The 16,940-nt window shown below is 45.0% G+C and overlaps 2 protein-coding genes across 2 annotated transcripts; one reads left to right on the forward strand and one right to left on the reverse strand.

The window, feature by feature from the left end:
* Nucleotides 1-1,907: 1,907 nt before the first annotated feature.
* Nucleotides 1,908-7,407, reverse strand: lins1 (lines homolog 1). The gene is made up of 6 exons (XM_037693319.1): nt 7,059-7,407; nt 6,883-6,972; nt 5,920-6,052; nt 5,240-5,803; nt 3,063-3,243; nt 1,908-2,547 (listed from the first exon to the last, which is right to left on the reverse strand). The coding sequence occupies exons 1-6, from the start codon at nt 7,371-7,373 to the stop codon at nt 1,908-1,910; spliced, it is 1,923 nt and encodes a 640-aa protein (XP_037549247.1). The 5' UTR covers nt 7,374-7,407.
* A 6,083-nt stretch (nt 7,408-13,490) lies between these two features.
* On the forward strand, nt 13,491-16,376 carry asb7 (ankyrin repeat and SOCS box containing 7). Its single transcript, XM_037697222.1, has 3 exons — nt 13,491-13,704; nt 14,924-15,529; nt 16,237-16,376. The coding sequence occupies exons 1-3, from the start codon at nt 13,494-13,496 to the stop codon at nt 16,374-16,376; spliced, it is 957 nt and encodes a 318-aa protein (XP_037553150.1). The 5' UTR covers nt 13,491-13,493.
* Nucleotides 16,377-16,940: the final 564 nt, after the last annotated feature.

Here is a 16,940-nt window from a genome sequence, read left to right on the forward strand (position 1 = left end):
GGTGAGTCAACATTGATTGTTGCTGTGCGAACAATGAGTCAGTGTTAAATGTTGCTGCAGGTGCTGAGTCAGTGTTAAATGTTGCGTGAATGCTGAGTCAGCATAAAGTGCTGCTGCAAGCGCTGATTCGGTATTAATGTTGCATGAACGTTGAGTCAGCATTAAATGTTGCTGCATGAATGCTGACTCATTGTTAAATGTTGAACGCTGAGTCAATCTTAATTGTTGCGCGAATGCTGAGTCAGCGTAAAATGTTGCTGCAAGCGCTGAGTCAGTGTTAAATGTTGCGCACATGCTGAGTCAGCATAAAGTGCTGCTGCAAGCACTGAGTATTAATGTTGCATGAATGTTGAGTCAGCATTAAATGTTGCTGCATGAACACTGAGTCGATGTTAAATGTTGCTACGTGAATGCTGAGTCAGCGTTGGATGTTGCTCCGAGCACTGAGTCAGCATTCGATAAGCTGAGTCATGTGAGGTCAGCTAGTTCAATAGGAATATTTTAATCACAGCAGAAACTTTTTATGACAAAGTTCCTCAAGTCAAACAGAATTTTTTCCTTAAGTCTTGGGAGGTGAACTTGTGTTTGCTTGTTTTTTTTTTATTCTTTTCCAACTATGAGCAAAATGTTTCAAAACAAAAGTCCTTATTTAAAGCTTTAAACCTTTCAACTGAAAATAGTCAAATTATTAAAACCTCATATCACTGGAGAATTTAAATGTTTTCACTTTAAAGCCAAAATTATGTCAAAGTTTTAGTTTAAATTAAATGACTCCTGGATAATGCTTTTTTTAAATTAACAGTTTAAACAACAAAGTTCATGCTCAATCATCCAGGTACCAAATCCAGTAATGCTCAGTCAGGTCGTCTGGACAGTTTTTTATTTTCTAGAGACGTTTCACCCTCTATCTGGAGGGCTTCAGTCTGAGGAGCTCCAAGTAAACAGTTTCCCCACAAAGCAGTAAACTCCTTAAGTGGACCAACCAGTTTGCTAGAGATTCAATGGTTTCTGGGGGCTGTCCTGTCTCCCATCGACACCTCCCAGGCAGGCAGCCACAGCCAAAATGGTTCAAGGCAGCAAAGTCCATGCTCAATCATGCAGGTACCAAATCCAGAAACAACTAACCTTGATGTAGGAAGTTTGCTCAAAATTATGTTTAAATAATTTAATTCATTTTTTTTAATGTTTTTTTTGTTGTTGTTGTTTGTGACTGCGCCAGCGCCTGTTGTTCGGCGTATCGTTTTGCACAATTAGTGTTAAGCGTATTTCTTAGTTTATATCTTATATCCTTATTTAATGTTTCTTTTTACAATTTATTTTTGCTTTTGCTGGATGCAACTGGGACCCTGTGTACACAGTTTCGTTCCACCTCGTGTACCACATGTGATGCGAATGATAATAAAACCTACTTGATTGTTTTGGATGGGTGCGTTTTGCACGTGTTAAAAGCCTACTTTTGAGATTCCAAAAGGAGGTTGGCTTGAAACACAGCAGTGGAGGCTACGGGACAGATCTGGCTGGTAGGCTGTAGACTGAGGAAGTCCTCTGGATGGGGGACCAAACAGTTCTTAAAGAAACTGGTCCAGATGACACTATTTAACTTATGATTGAGCTAACAACCCTTTTTCACTAGAGGGCAGCAACGTTACTGTGAGGTCACAGGAACATCTGGATGGAACTATTCTGTCAACAAAAAATATATAGAATGATTTTTAGGCTGTCAGGAACAGTTGTGTCTATTAATAACATCAACAATAAATTAATAAATAAAAACAAACATGTGGCTTATTATTTCCTGCATGAGACCCCCTGAGTGTTGAAACTACAGGTAGAGCACCCACAGATGTTCAGCCAGAAACTGAACGTTTGATCGAGTTCTGAACACGGTCCATTAATGTTCATCTGAGTTAAACGACTGGACGGAACCGTCTGGAAGACGTCTCCACCTGAGCCAGGAGCTTCAGCAGCGATGAAGCGTTGTACGGGAAGAGCTCCTTCTTCTGCAGCCTTGTCACCGCCTGCCGAAGATCCCACAGGCAGAGGACGGCTCGGTCCATCGTCTCACTGCCTACCTGTCTCAGCAGAGGATGCTCACCTGGACAGGTCTGTTGACTCTGTAAGGACGGTTCTGCAGGTCTTGATGATTCTGATGGACTCTTGGATGCTGCTTCGACAGAAACTGGACGCTCTTCCCCTACAGAAAAGTCCTCAGCGGGTTCTGAACCAGACTCATCAGAACTATCATACTCTACAAGGCGAAGCCGTGCACCTGAACTCAACTCTTCCAACAAGTGAACATGTTCTGATCCACTGGTTCTGGATCCACACGCAGCAGTAAAACCCGGCCAAGATCCTCTGAGGAACTTCAGGTATCGTACAAAGTACTCCAGGAAGCAGGTCTCAGAGGAGATCAGGAAGTCCAGCAGAACGGTGTGGTCAAACGAGAAGCTCTGAAGCAGAAGGACAAAGTGGCAGTGAGGGTTGAAGCCAGAATCACAGGCCCGCTTCAGCTCGGTGACATCGTCTGCATCCAGGCCCGAACAGCGCCTGCAAGAACAGAACCAGTCCGAATGAGACGATCCACACCACGGGTCCAGAACAGAGACACAGAGAGAGAAAGACAGAGATAAAAAGACAGACTGAGAGAGACCGACAAAGAGAAAGACCAAGACGAGAAGACAGAGACAAGAAGACAGACAGAGAAAGAGAAACAGGCTCCTCCTCAAAGCTCATTATAAAAACATGAACATCAAAATCGTTTCTTGAAGAAACAAGACCAGCTGCACAAAACACTTTGTTTACCCACAACAGCCAAAGTGCCTGTTTCCCCACAGAATCAGCCGAAGCGCCTGTAAACAGGTCAGCTGTGGTGATGTTCATGTAGGAGCCGTTTTGGATGAAGAAGTCTGACAGTTAATTTGTTTGTCTTTACGATCAGATCTCCTGAGCACCGTCTGCAGATAAATCCATGTTCGGGTTGAAACTCAACCTCTCGCTCCAGAAGAAGTTTGGTTGTTGAATCGATCAATAAAACATTATCACCTGGAAACACGTGAAAATACCTGGAAATAAGGAACAAGGACAGACATGTCCTGAGAGCCTCCATCAGATCATCGTCCTGTTCCTCAAACAGCAGGTGGACCCAGCAGCAGAGGTGATCCACTCTCAGAGACCTGCTGAACCGGTTCAAGAAGTCCCACAACCTGTGGACATACCCACAGACCTCAGAGACACTGTCTACTCCTGCACAGAGGACAGAGAGGGACAAAAAGGACAGAGAGGGACAGCTCAGGTCATCTGACAGAGAACAACCAATCAGGAGGTCAGGTTGTAATAAGTTCCTCCCTCTCTGCTTCACTCAGCTGATCTCTGAACAGAGACGCACTGGACTTGACTTCCTGTTCCTGGATGATCTGAACCAGGAGGTGTGACGGTCCCTGCAGAGATGACTCATGCACGCGATGACGTGCACACACAAACTGCTCTGTTTGCTGCAGGTAAGGTGTTTACTTATGACTGTTGGACACAAACTGAACAGAGTTCCAGAAAACGTCCTCAAAGGTCTAAGGTTTGTTTTCGTGTCTCTTCGGGACTCGTATTGGTCCAAACTTCACCTGGACTTGGAACAAACGTGTTGCTCCAGATTAAAGTTTCTGTCTTGGACTTGTCCCGAACCGTCCCGGTCCACCGAGAGACTACGTTAAAACCAAATACTAATCTTCAGTGAGTCACAGCACAATTTCAGACTCATGAAGTTTTAACATCTGACCCGTTTGGCCGTTTGGGTCTCAGAAACTTGGTCGGTAGTTCAGAGTTTTGGCTCAAATGTCCCTCAGATTTGATCCAAACTTGTTCAGTGAGACTCCAGAGAAGGTTTGTGTCCTTCCTGGTTTCCTGTCTCAGACCTGTGAGGTCCTTCAACTTCCTAACAGCGGGTGTCCCTCAGCGGGACATGGACCACCTCAACCAATCAGAAACAGAACTTTTAAGGTTTTGTCAACAATAAACTGGACAGACCTTTGGAGCCACCAGTTTCTGCGGGGGGTGCTCCATGAGTATGGGATTGGGGGCCCGTTGGTATGGGCTGTTCAGTCCCTACACAAGCGGTGCAAGAGTTTGGTTCACATTGCTGGTAGTAAGTCGGACCCCTTCAGGGTGGGAGTTGGGCTCCACCAGGGCTGTCTGTTGTCACTGATTCTGTTCATAACTTTCATGGACAGAATTTCTCAGTGCAGCCAGGGGGGCGGAGGGATTCCGATTCGGTGGCCTCAGGATTCCATCACTGCTCTTTGCAGATGATGTGGTCCTGTTGGCATCATCGTGCCATAATCTTCAGCTCTCACCGAAGCGGTTTGGAGAGTGTGAAGCAGCTGGGCTGAGAATCAGCACCTCCAAATCTGAGGTCATGGTCCTCAGTCAGAAAAGCGTGGATTGCTCTCTTTGGGTCGAGAGTGAGGTTCTGCCTCAAGTGGAGGAGTTCAAGTATCTCGGGGTTTTGTTCACGAGTGAGGGAAGAATGGAATGTGAGATTGGCAGACTGATTGGTGCAGCATCTGCAGTATTGCGGACTCTGTGCTGGTCCATTGTGGTGAAGAGAGAGCTGAGATGTAAGGCAAAGCTCTCTGTTTACTGGTCAGCTTACGTTCCTACCCTCACCTATGGTCACGAGCTCTGGGTAGTGACCAAAAGAATGAGATTGCGGGTACAGGAGGTTGAAATGAGTTTCCTCCGCAGGGTAGCTGGACTCTCCCTTAAGAGATATGGTGAGAAATTCAGATATCTGGGAGAGACTCGGAGTACAACTGCTGCTCCTTCACATCAAAAAGTGCCAGTTGAGGTGGTTCGGGCATCTGGTAAGGATGCTTCCTGGGCGCCTCCCTAGGGAGGTGCTTCGGGTATGTCCGACTGGGAGGAGACCCCGGGGAAGACCCAGGACATACTGGAAAGACTATGTCTCTCGGTTGGCCTGGGAACGCCTTGGTGTCCTCCCAGAAGAGCTGGAAGAGGCAGCTGTGGAAAGAGATGCCTGGGCCTCCCTGCTCAAGCTGCTGCCCCAGCGACCCGACTTTGAAATAAGCAGAAGATACTGGATGGATGGATGGATGTCAGGAAAGGTCCTGTTTACTGACAACTGCAAAACATAATCAAAACAAACAAATGTGTGGCTGATGTTCCCCCATGAGAGGTTGGAGCCACCATCAGACAGGTTGTGCTGCCTGTAGGGCAGCGCTGGACTCACCTGCAGCATCCAGTGTTTGGAACTGAAGTTCTGTGGACTTGAGAAGGACCAGGCTGACAGCTCGGAACATCACACCGTCTGGTTTCGGACCTTCGTCTCCTCGGACGGGTCGTGTCCCTCCAAAGAAACCGCCTGGTTCTACCTGAACCGTCTGCAACCACCCGTCAGCCACTGCTGCCAGCACGCTCTGAGACAGAACCCTGAGGTCCGAGTTCAGGTCCTCGGACCTCGGTCCTCCCAAAGACCAGTCGTCTCCGACCTTCTGGAGTAGAAGTCTCTTGAGAAACAACAGCGTTCGGTTTTTAACAAAGTCCTGCGTGCAGCAGCTGATGGTTGTCAGGAGGGCTGAGAACCGGACCTGAAGTGGTCTCTGGCAGAACTCTGGTCCAACAATCAACCTGGATGCAGTCAGAACCTCCAGCAGGTCCAGCAGAAGGCAGAACGTTGTTTCCCAGGACCTCCTGAAGGTAAAACCCACCCAACATGAGGAGGCTTCAGGGAGCAGCTTGGAACATAAAGTCCTGAGGCTGAGGTCAAACGAAGACACCAGACGTCCAACAATCGCTGACGGAGGGACACACGGAGATAAAGGGACAAATCAGACAGCTAAACAGCCAAAGTTCGGCTTCATTCCTGTTGATATTTTAAATCTGAACCCAGGAACTCGTTGAGACACAGACCTGGGTTGGATCCTTTCAGAAGCTTTTTAAGGACCTCTGTCAGAGACCAGAGACAGGCGTCCAACTCTGCAACAGGACAGGAGCTGCAGAACGCCTGGACACACGTCTCCTGCCAAATGGGACACACCTCCCCCTGGAGACACAGGGGACATTTAGAAACAGATTTTAGCTCTGACCACAGCCAAAGAAAGAACAAATACAGATAAATCTGCTGGTCCTTCAACAAGAACCACAGACTGATGTGACCAGAACCAAACGGCCCAGTCTGGTCTCATCAGAACCTTTGGTTCTTGTGAGCATGACATTTTAGCCTCCTGGGTCTTCTTCATCATCAAGATTCAAAACAGGATGATCTTTGATGTCTTAGTTCAGCTTCAGCTCCTTTTCTACCATTTATCTCTCTGATCAACCTGGGGTTGCAATTCCCCTTGCGTCCATGTCCTGGGAGGTTGTCCACAGCCTCGTGAACCTTCTACTGTTGAATAATCTTGTCAGCTGTGGTCAGAGGAACCTGAAGCAGCTTGGACACGGTCTTGTAGTCTTTACCTTCAACATGGAGGTCTATAATCAGACAGCTCTTTGGTTCTGCTCCGTGAACAGAACCGACCCAAACCACCCAGAATCTGTTCCTTGAACAGGCTGAAGGTCTGATGGAGATACTGATTCAGGTCAAACAGTTGGAAACACGACCAGATTGTAAAGGTTACCGGGTAATCGTGTCTTTAAGAGACCAACAAACCAGTTTTAAGAACAAACTATTTGTTTTTGTTTACTTCGCTCGCGTCCATCAATAAAAAAATATTTAAACAGATTTTATTTACAGTTCATTCTCGTTTACACCACAGAACTGTACGAGTATCTGTTAAGGTTCATTAGTTACACGATCGCCCGTCAGCACCCACACACTACAGGAGACTGTACAAGACATGACCAGTTGTTACATGATTGCCCGCCAGTACTCACAGACTTCCGGAAACGGTAGAGGACACATAGGGACACGGTCTTTGCAGCCAGATGTGAGATCAGCTGATCCTCCGCCTGCAGCAGCTGCACCTGGACACACATCAGCTGTCTTTTACATCATTTGATTTCTTCAGTGTCTGCTTGGACCCTGGTGGACCGGAACCACAGGAACCCACCAGCTGAGACATCAGATCTAGGTCTTCAAGCAGAACCCTCAGAATCTCATCCCAGAGGCCCGCGGACTCTGCAGGCAGGTTCTGGAGAACCAGACTACAGCTGAGCTTCTTCAGCAGACTCACACAGATGGAGGTCAGCTCCCAGCTGCTGCACGTGTCTTCTCTCGGCACCCGTCCACACAACCCGGAAAGAATCTGAACCGCGACATCCCGACAGCTCGGTTCTGGACAGAACCCGCTGGTAAAACACTGGTAAAGATCCGTCATAACCTGAAAGAGTTCACCAGAGGACGACGGTGAGCAGGCAGCAGCCATGTTTACTTCTCTTTCCTTCTTCTGTGTCTTCTTCTTCTGTGTTTACTAATGGCTCAGAACAAGGAGGCGGAGTTTAGCGCCCCCTAATGACAGGGAGGATACCTGACGTTCAGATTAAAATTTTAATTGATTCAACCTTTATTTATACAGGTTAATCCCATTGAGATTCTGGGACTCATTTACAAGAGAGACTTTAATTTTTTTAACAAAGAGTGGTGAGAAAATTATTTCAATTTTCAATTCAGTTAATTAAAATAAATTAAGTTATTTTATTTAACATAATGCATGCTCAATAATCCAGGTAGAAAAATCTAAAAAAGTTAAATCTGGTCCTCTGGACATTCAAAAAACAAAACAAAGCAAAAACAAGAAAAAAAATTGTAGAAACGTTTCGTCTTTCAATCCCAAAGACGTCCTCAGTCTGAGGTGCTGTATTCAGCTCAGTCTTGTAATTAGCACCTTCTCAGAGTGGATCAACCAGTTTTGCTGCTGACAACCAAAACCAGCTGCTCACATGATCAAGAAGGACCATCAGCCTAACGATGGATCATTAGCTCACTAATGGCTGTTTATTATTCACAGGGGGCTGAGTGATACTAGCAATAACAGCAGTGTAAGAGGGGGACAGATGAACACGGAGGCCTCCACCCCTGTTTAATGATGGGTGATTTTTTTTCACAAAGATGGCCTCCTTTACTCCTCTCTCAAACCATCGTTCCTCTCTGTCCAGGATGTGAACAGCAACAACATCAGGCCAGGACTCTGCGGTCTACACTCATCTCCAGGCCAGCGGTCACTCTTTCAGGCATTTATTTTCTAAACATGACAGTCCAGTGGCTTTCAAACGCCACACTACGTAGGACTATCTACAAAGGAATCTCTCAATAAGCTTACCAGGCGAGTTAGCTCTGTTCTGGGAGTGGAACTGCAGTCTCTGGCAGATGTATCTAATGGAACTAATGGAAAACCAGCTACTTCTCCTTTAAGCCAAACATCTACAAATCAAATCTCCTTCAAGTCAATCTTCAGTAAACCACACCTTCACATTTTCACTGTTGGTGAGGTTAATAAATTGTTAAAAGATCTAGAGTCTAAAAGATCTCCAGGTTCTGATGACCTTCCACCTTATTTCTTAAGGTTGGTTGCACACGTTATTGCAGAACCGGTGTCTCACATCTTTAATCTGCCCATAAACCAAAACATCATTCTAAACACTTGGAAAACAGCTTTTATATTACTTTTACTGAAGGGAGGAGACCTCACCATATTGAACAATTATCGACCAATCTTTAAACTCTGTATTTTAGCTAAGGTCCTAGAAAAACTGATAAACGCTCAAATTAAAAAAGTATTTGGATTCTTTTAACATCTTACCTACCCATCAATCTGGTTTCAGGAAACAACACAGCACTGTATCGCTAAAGGTTTTTAATGATGATGTTGAAGCACCAGATGCTAAGGACTACTGTGCTGCACTTTATTTAGACCTGTCTAAAGCTTTTGACACTGTGGACCATAACATCTTATGTCATAAGCTCTCAGAAAGTGGTTTCTCAGACCACACACTAACCATATCTCTCAGATTGGAGTCAATGTGTTCAATATAATGGTACTTCTTCCATTTATCTAACTTTTAACAATGGTGTACCACTAGGTTCAGTCTTAGGCCCCATCTTCACAATCTATTTAAATAATGTAGGTCAGATCATCCCTGATGCATCTTTACATTTCTATGGTGACAATACAGTTGTTCATTGTCGAGCTAAAACAGTTGCTAAGGTTTTCCAGCTTTTGCAGTCTGTGTTTGACATCATCCAGTCAGATTTGTTCCATCTAAAACTTGTGCTAAACACTGACAAAACCAAAGGGATGTTGTTTTCAAACAGGAAGTCTGTCCCAGAAGTCCTTCTTTCTATTTTATCTTCGAACGGCGTTGCTATTGATTGTCAATTCTTACAAATACTTGGGTATCTTGGTAGATTTGCATATTTCGAAAACTTGGTAAAGAAACTGAAAGTAAAACTGGGTTTCTTTTTCAGAAATAGATCCTCCTGTCTAACTCTGAACTCTAGGAAACACCTTGCGACTTTCCTTCCCTCCATTGACTACAGTGACAGTATTTACATGAACACCCCTACAAGAACCCTGCAGATGTTGGATGCTGTCTATCACGGTGCGCTAAGATTCATAACTGACTGTAACTACCATACCCACCATTGCACCCTGAATTCACTGGTTAACTGGTCATCATTAACTTCACTCAGACTCTCACACTGGTATATTTTCATCTTGGTCTGTTGCGTTCATATCCTCCTACATGTCACTACATGAGTGCAGCTACAGCGTGCGCTCTCAGGACATTATTACGTGCAGTGTTCCCTCAGTGAGGACTGAACTAGACAAAATGACCTTCTTCTACTCCACTCCTGTACCCTGGAATACCTTGCAAAAAGATCTAAAGCTCTCGACATTGATCTCTCCAAGTGGCTTCAAACAACTGCTAAGTTCATGGCAAAAACCAACGCAGACAATACACTGTTAGGCTGATGGTCCTCCTTTTACAAGTGAATAGCTAACTCTGGCTGTCAGCAAGCGGACTGATATGGTAAGGTGCTTTTTATAAGACTGAGTTTCTTGCAGGATCTCAGACTGAAAAAGTATTTGAGTAAAAGACAAAACATTTCAACAAATAAGAATCCGTCCAGAGGACCTAATGAAACCTTGTTGGATTTTTCTACCTGAATTATTGAGCCTACATCAGGATATTCACTGTTGCATTATTCTTGTTGCAGTCTAGAATTGTTTGGTCCAGGTCTGAGGAGTTCAAATGTAGTTGTTTTTTGTTTGTTTTTAGCTGATCACATAGTTGGCGGAATTACCTTTAAATGACATAAACAATTTCAGGCTAACTTAAATTACTAACTATGCTTTTATTTTGTAGAGGGAGACGGAAGTTGTTCTGTTTTTCCGGTTGAGGTGTTCTGTTGTGTTTTTGTAGTTAGCACAAATTGTCAGTGAAATGAGTCTCAGCCTCCGTTCCAGGTGTTGTAAACAAAGTTGCGATTAACTCTAAAGTTTGTTGTTTTGTGTCGTATCTAAACCGGAAGTGTCGGAAAGATGCAGCGTCTGTGTTGGAGGCTAGTTGGATGAACGGCTGCTTCCGTTTAGCGTCCGGACAGTAAGTCTTTGTTTTATCAAATCAGAGCAGATGCTTTTCCGTTGATATTTAGTTTTTGTTGTGTTATCTGTGCAGTGTTTGGACTCTCGCTTTGTTATCTTTATCCTTTGAGTCCGGGAACAATAAGCAGCTCAGTCAGAACCTCCTGAAAGCTGCTGTTAGCTGCAGCTGTTAGCACACATGCTAACAGCTGCAGCTAACAGCTGCAGGTGAAAACACGACCTGAACCAGGTGTGCTCAGAGTCTGACCCATTAATCTGACCCTGGGGTTTTAGCTCTGTTAGCTGTGGTGATTAGAGCCTCTTTGGCGTTTAACAACTCCATCCACTTCAATTTAAAGTAGCTCCTCAAGAGAAAATAATCAAATTAAAGTTTAAAATGTTATTTTGGCTTTTGTGTTTATTTTAATAATCATATCACAGTTTGCTTATTTCAGTCTTTAAATGTTGTATCCACTTTGTCCAAAAAGAGCTTTACCTTTTTAGAATTTGTTTATTGTTTTTGTTGTTGTTTTGTTTTAATTGTTTTGTTTTTTAATGAACAATAATGTGATGTTTTGGTTAAAAGTCCTTTCATTTCAGGGTTTTCTGGATCAGGACATCAAACAAGAATCTAGTCTTTATTTTATTTAAATTCAGGTTAGTTTATATGTAATTAATTGAGAATAAAAATAATATCAGGTATAAAATGTTTATTTAAGTCAGTTTAATAAAACTTAAGTCAATATATAATAAAATGTAATCACACATGGGCCATTAACCATGTTCTACAATGATCCAGAAACAACAGGTTCCACCAAGTCTTTATTTATTAAACAGAAACTGGGTCCAGCCCTGACCCAGCAGAATCTCCTTCAGCCGTAGAACCCTCAGTGGTTCTCTGTAGGACTTCACCAGTCACTCTCATGGTTCTGGAGGAGTTCTGGACCACTCTTCTTTCCATCATTGTGTCTCAGTCAGAGTGAGGTTCTGGACTCTGACAGGAGGACCATTGCAGCACCTTATTGGTTCGGTTTCTTCTGACCCGTTCTGTTGTAGATCAGCTTCTGTGTTTGGGATCATGGTTCCCATGTGTCTATTAACGTGATGTGTTGCTGGATATCTGTGTTTTTTATGTTCTGCAGAACATAAAAAACACGCAGTTCTCTACAGGAACTTACTGTAAAACAGCAATTATGCTGAGCCAGGCCCATTTATTTTAATTATTCCTGTTTAAAAATTAAATAAATAAATTGGTTCTGTTGGGCCCAATTTGGTCCAGTCTTCAGCTGTTGGACAAATGGATTCATTGAGTTCCTGGTCCACTCATTGACTGACAGAAGCCCAAACCATCAGTCCTCCACCACCGTGCTGACAGCTGGGAGGAGCTGTTTGCTGCAGTGCATTCTGGGTAAACATCTGTCCTCTGGTCTGTTTCTGGTCCAGAAGTCTTGTGGTTCTTTCAAGTGAAACTTTACAAAGAGTTGCCATGTTGGTTTTAGAGAGAAGAGGTCATGACCTTTGACCTGCTGATTGAGGCCTGTAGAGTCACTGCACGCTCTGACCTTCAGAGTGAATCAGCTTTTTCTCTGCAGAACGATGGACTCTAAATGAACTTTGACCTTTTTCAGGTTGATCAGCAGAAACTGCTTCTCTAAGGTCATTGCTGATGCCTTTCCACACTGGTATTGTGTTGACATACACCTGTATTGTTCAGATCTGAACTGGTCCCCCTGATGAGGATCAGTTGATCAGCAGCTCTTGATCCTGGACCTCTGAGGTCCAGTGGAAGCAGCAGAACTGAAAAAAACAAGTTTCTATTTAATAACGACTCAGTGGACTCTGTTTTGGTTCATCCATCCATTATCTTTACCTGCTTCTTCCCTTCTGGTTCACGGAGGTCACTGATGCCCATATCCAGCAGAGACGATGTCATGGGTCACTTGGGCAGGTCTCCAGTTCATCACAGAGACGGGTCTTTAGTCCATCACAAGGAGACCTGGACAGGTCTCTACTCCATCACAGGGACACTTGGACAGGACTCCAGTCCATCATACATCCACCTGGACAGGTCTCCTGTCCATCACAGGGACACATGGAGACAAATGAGATAACCATTCACTCTCGCTCACACCTAGAGACAATTTAGAGTTACCAATCAGCCTAACATGCATGTTTTTGATCTGTGGGAAGAAACCGGAGAAAACCCACGCATGAATGGAGAGAACATGCAAACTCCACCCAGAAAGGCCCCTGGCCATGATTTGTACTGAGCCATTGTGCTGCCCTGTTTTGGTTCAATTGAGGTTAAATTCAAATACTTTTAGAACCTGATAAGGACCAGATCAGTTTAATGTCCTGGACCTGGAGGATGCTGATTTGTCACAGTACTGTGTGGTTCTGTTGGTGATTGTTTTATCTTCTTGGTTCCTGCAGTTGTTCTTCTGCAGATTCAGCAGCATCATGACTAAAAGAAGTCCGTCTTTCCAGCTGGTCAAAAGGTAAACGTCATTTCATCACACTGACTGCGTTTTATTGTAAAATATTTTTCTTGTATCTTGATGCATGCTCAATAATCCAGATATAAAAATCTAACTAAGTCTAACTCTAAGTTAAGTCAGGTCCTGTGGACGGATTAAAAAATAATGTGAACAACTAGTTCTGGATGTCTACAATAAACTGGTTGATCCACTATGAGAAAGTGCTTTTTGTACAACTTGAGTTTATTGCAGCTCCTCAGACTGAAGAAGTCTTTTGGATAAAAAATTTAATGTTTTGACTATATATATATATATATATATTTTATCCATCCAGAGGACCTGACTTAACTTTGTTAAAATTTTCTTGTATATTTTTATACGTAAAACAGAAAAACACGTTTCGTATCAGAGTCTGTAAAAGTTTCTGACCGTGTTGCCAGCGGTCCGGTCCAGGTGACTCCTCTCTCCTTCCACCTGTGACAGGATGCTGAACCATCACTGCAGAGGGAACCCTGATCTCCATGAGGAGCTGCAGATCCAGGCTGCCGTGGCGGCGGGCGACGTCTGCACCGTCAGGAGGATGTTGGAGCGAGGCTACTCCCCTCAGATACGAGATGCCAACGGCTGGACTCTGCTGCACTTCTCCGCCGCTAAAGGGAAGGAGAGATGTGTGCGCGTGTTCCTGGAGCATGGAGGTCAGAAGTTTACACACCCTGACCTCTGACCTTCTGTTTTTGTTGTCAGAACTAGGGGTGCACCGATTGCAGTTTTCTGGCCGATCCCCAATGTCTAAAAAGTCTAACCTGCCGATTCTGATTTTGGCTGATACCAATTTTGTTTTCTAAGCGACACTGTCAGGTGTTAAGGTCACAATACACCGTCTATTTTCCAATATTATTTTGTTGAAAAACATATCCTTGAACAATATCCTAGAACAATACAAACTTGTTTTAACTGGCCATGAGGTAGTGCTCTGAAATATAAATTAATTTTATTCAATTGTCGTTAAAAAAATTAAAAAAATCAGTAAATTCGGTTTCTCATGTAAGTATCGACCAATTTCCCAAAATTAAGGAAATTGGGGCCGATAAATCGGTTCAGAACTAATGGAGTTTCCTGGTTTCAGACCTGACTGAGTCCACAGACCTTAGTCTGGCTGAGGTTGGATCTTTGAAAAGGACGTATCAGCTCTGATCACCTGTCCTGGCGGCGAGCCTCGTCTATCAGAACTCGAACCCTAATTAGTTCTGGTTCTTTCCTTCACATTTTATTATTTTATTTGTTTTTATCCTTTTGGCTGCTCCTTTCCTTAGGGGTCGCCACAGCAAACAAACACCCATGAAGACTTGGCGATTGTTTTTATGCCAGATGCCCTTCCTGAGACAACTACAGACCATCAAGCTACCACAGCCCTCTGTGCAGAGCAGAGAGCTGCCATCTAGGGCACCTGGGGGAGCAGATGGTGGGGGGTTAAGGGCCTTGCTCAAGGGCCCAGAGTGGGGCAAATGAGGATGGAGGCAGGTGTGGGTGTTTCACTTTTTCCACCCACATTTTTGATGTTGTTGTTCCAGGGGATTTAACCAGCTACCTTCCGATCACAATCCCTCCTATTTTAACCTCAGCACCACCACTCCCCTTGCTTCTTTCCTTCATAAAATCCTGTGAAATGTTTCTAAAATGTATTTTTTGTTTTTCAGTTATTCTGTTTTTTTGTACTTGAATTTATCTCACTCAAACGTGTTTTTCTGTGTGGGTCTGGTGTTTGTCTTGAACGTGTTTTTCTCCGGTCTGTTCTTTGAGTGGGTTCCTCTTTCAGTCCATGTTTCAGGTTTTAGATTAAACCCAGTTTGTGTCTTTAGTTTCAGACAGGTTTTATTTTCTGGATTTGATGGTTTTTCTTCCTGCTCCTCCCAGCCGACCCCACGGTGAAGGACTTCATCGGCGGCTTCACGGCTCTCCACTACGCCGCCATGCATGGTCGGGCTCGCATCGCCCGCCTCATGCTGGAGTCGGACTTTCGTGGAGACATCATCAACGCTAAAAGCAACGACGGCTGGACGCCGCTTCATGTGGCGGCTCACTACGGCCGGGACTCGTTCGTGCGCCTCCTCCTGGAGTTCAGGGCAGAGGTGGACCCGCTCAGCGACAAAGGGACCACTCCCCTGCAGCTGGCCATCATCCGAGAACGCTCCAGCTGCGTCCGCATCCTGCTGGACCACAGCGCCAACATCGACATTCAGAACGGCTTCCTGCTGCGCTACGCCGTCATCAAAGGAAACCACTCGTACTGTCGCATGTTCCTGCAGAGGGGGGCCGATACCAACCTGGGTCGGCTGGAGGACGGGCAGACGCCCCTGCACCTGTCCGCCCTGAGGGACGATGTGCTTTGTGCCCAGATGCTCTACACGTACGGCGCCAACACCAACACCAGAAACTACGAGGGCCAGACTCCAGTGGCAGTGTCTGTCAGCATGTCTGGAAGCAGTCGGCCGTGTCTGGACTTCCTGCAGGAAGTCACCAGTAAGTCCACGTCTCCTGCCGTCCCAGAGTCTGGTTTCACTCAGATGGGACTCATTGCCAGCAGAACCTCAATGTATCAAATAAATATGATGGACCGAGCTGAATCGACCCATCAGAACATCATCCAGAACTCAGAGGAACTCACGGACACCTGGACAGGTCTCAGTTCCATTACAGGGACACCTGGACAGGTGTCCAGTCCATTACAGGGACACCTGGTGTCTGTTTGTGAGATATGAATGAACAGAACCTCCGTCTCCTGACGGGTTCTAGTGACCTCACCACTGATAGTGTCTCCACCTCTTGAAATGGTTGAAATAAACACAGGTCAGGCACTAGGACCATGTGGTCCTATCCCACAGGCAGCCTCCTCTGCAGCTACGTGCTGACAGGAAGAGTCTTTGTCTCAAAACTGAGAAAATTAAGTTTAGTTTAACAGTTTTAGAGGAAAAGAGTCCATCAGACTGAGTTGATACTGAGCCGTTCACTGAGTTCATTCCCCCTCTGCAGATGTTTAATCATCTCTGTGATCATCAGAGTGAGCTGCGATGATAATAAAACACACAGCGGAGTTTCACTCTAATGTCCTGACAGTTTCCTGTACATGAACCCCTAGTCTGCCTGAATCCAGATTATGTTTGTGTTTGAATTGTTTTGTTGAGAACAGGACGTTGAGTTTTGACTGACAATTTCTTTTTGTCTTCCAGGACAGCCTCGGACTCTACAGGACTTGTGTCGGATCAAAATCCGTCACTGCATCGGCCTTCAGAGCCTAAAGTTCCTGGAGGAGCTTCCTGTTGCCAAAGTTATGAAAGACTATTTAAAGCACAAGTTTGACAGTTTGTGAAGGACTGCGGGGGTGGGGGGTGGCTGCATCTCTTCAGACTATGCAAGCATTACTCTGTAAATGTTAACTCATCGTTTCTTCATGCCTTATTTAAAGCTGGACAAAGTGCTGAAGACTGGACCTGGACCCAGACAAATTCTGTGGTGGGACAAGACGCCGAGTTCCACTGTTCAACAAAAACCTTCAACTCACAAACTCTTCAAGACTGAGCTGAGCCTGTTGGGGGCGACGGTCACTAGGGTCAAGATCAGGGTCAAAATCAGGGTGTCTAGGGTCAGTATCAAGATCGGGGTCTCTTGGGTTAGGTTCTGGGTCAAGATCAGGGTCTCTAGGGTAAAGTTCAGGGTCAAGATAAGGGTCTCTGGGGTCAGGTTCTGGGTCAAGATCAGGGTCTCTGGGGTCAGGATCAAGATCAGGGTCTGTAGGTTTTAGGGTAGAGAATCTGAACTTTTTGGTGCAGTTTGAGTGAGTTCTGAGTGTTTGGACCAGTCAGCCGTGCTGTTCTCCGGTTTTTAAAAGTCGTGCCAGTTTTCACGTACACGGATCTGAAACTATTCTTGGCCG

Source organism: Nematolebias whitei, chromosome 2 (genome assembly GCF_014905685.2).
Source record: "Nematolebias whitei isolate Nwh7 chromosome 2, NemWhi1, whole genome shotgun sequence".
NCBI classification, from domain to species: Eukaryota; Metazoa; Chordata; class Actinopteri; order Cyprinodontiformes; family Rivulidae; genus Nematolebias; species Nematolebias whitei.

Coding starts and splice junctions, on each gene's coding strand:
- lins1 (XM_037693319.1), bottom strand. CDS start 7,373: ATGGCTGCTGCCTGCTCACCGTCGTCCTCTGGTGAACTCTTTCAGGTT. Junction 6,973..7,058: donor TAGATCTGATGTCTCAGCTG/GTGGGTTCCTGT, acceptor ATGTGTGTCCAG/GTGCAGCTGCTGCAGGCGGA. Junction 3,244..5,239: donor CCAAACACTGGATGCTGCAG/GTGAGTCCAGCG, acceptor TCCTCTGTGCAG/GAGTAGACAGTGTCTCTGAG.
- asb7 (XM_037697222.1), top strand. CDS start 13,494: ATGCTGAACCATCACTGCAGAGGGAACCCTGATCTCCATGAGGAGCTG. Junction 13,705..14,923: donor CGTGTTCCTGGAGCATGGAG/GTCAGAAGTTTA, acceptor TGCTCCTCCCAG/CCGACCCCACGGTGAAGGAC. Junction 15,530..16,236: donor CTTCCTGCAGGAAGTCACCA/GTAAGTCCACGT, acceptor TTTGTCTTCCAG/GACAGCCTCGGACTCTACAG.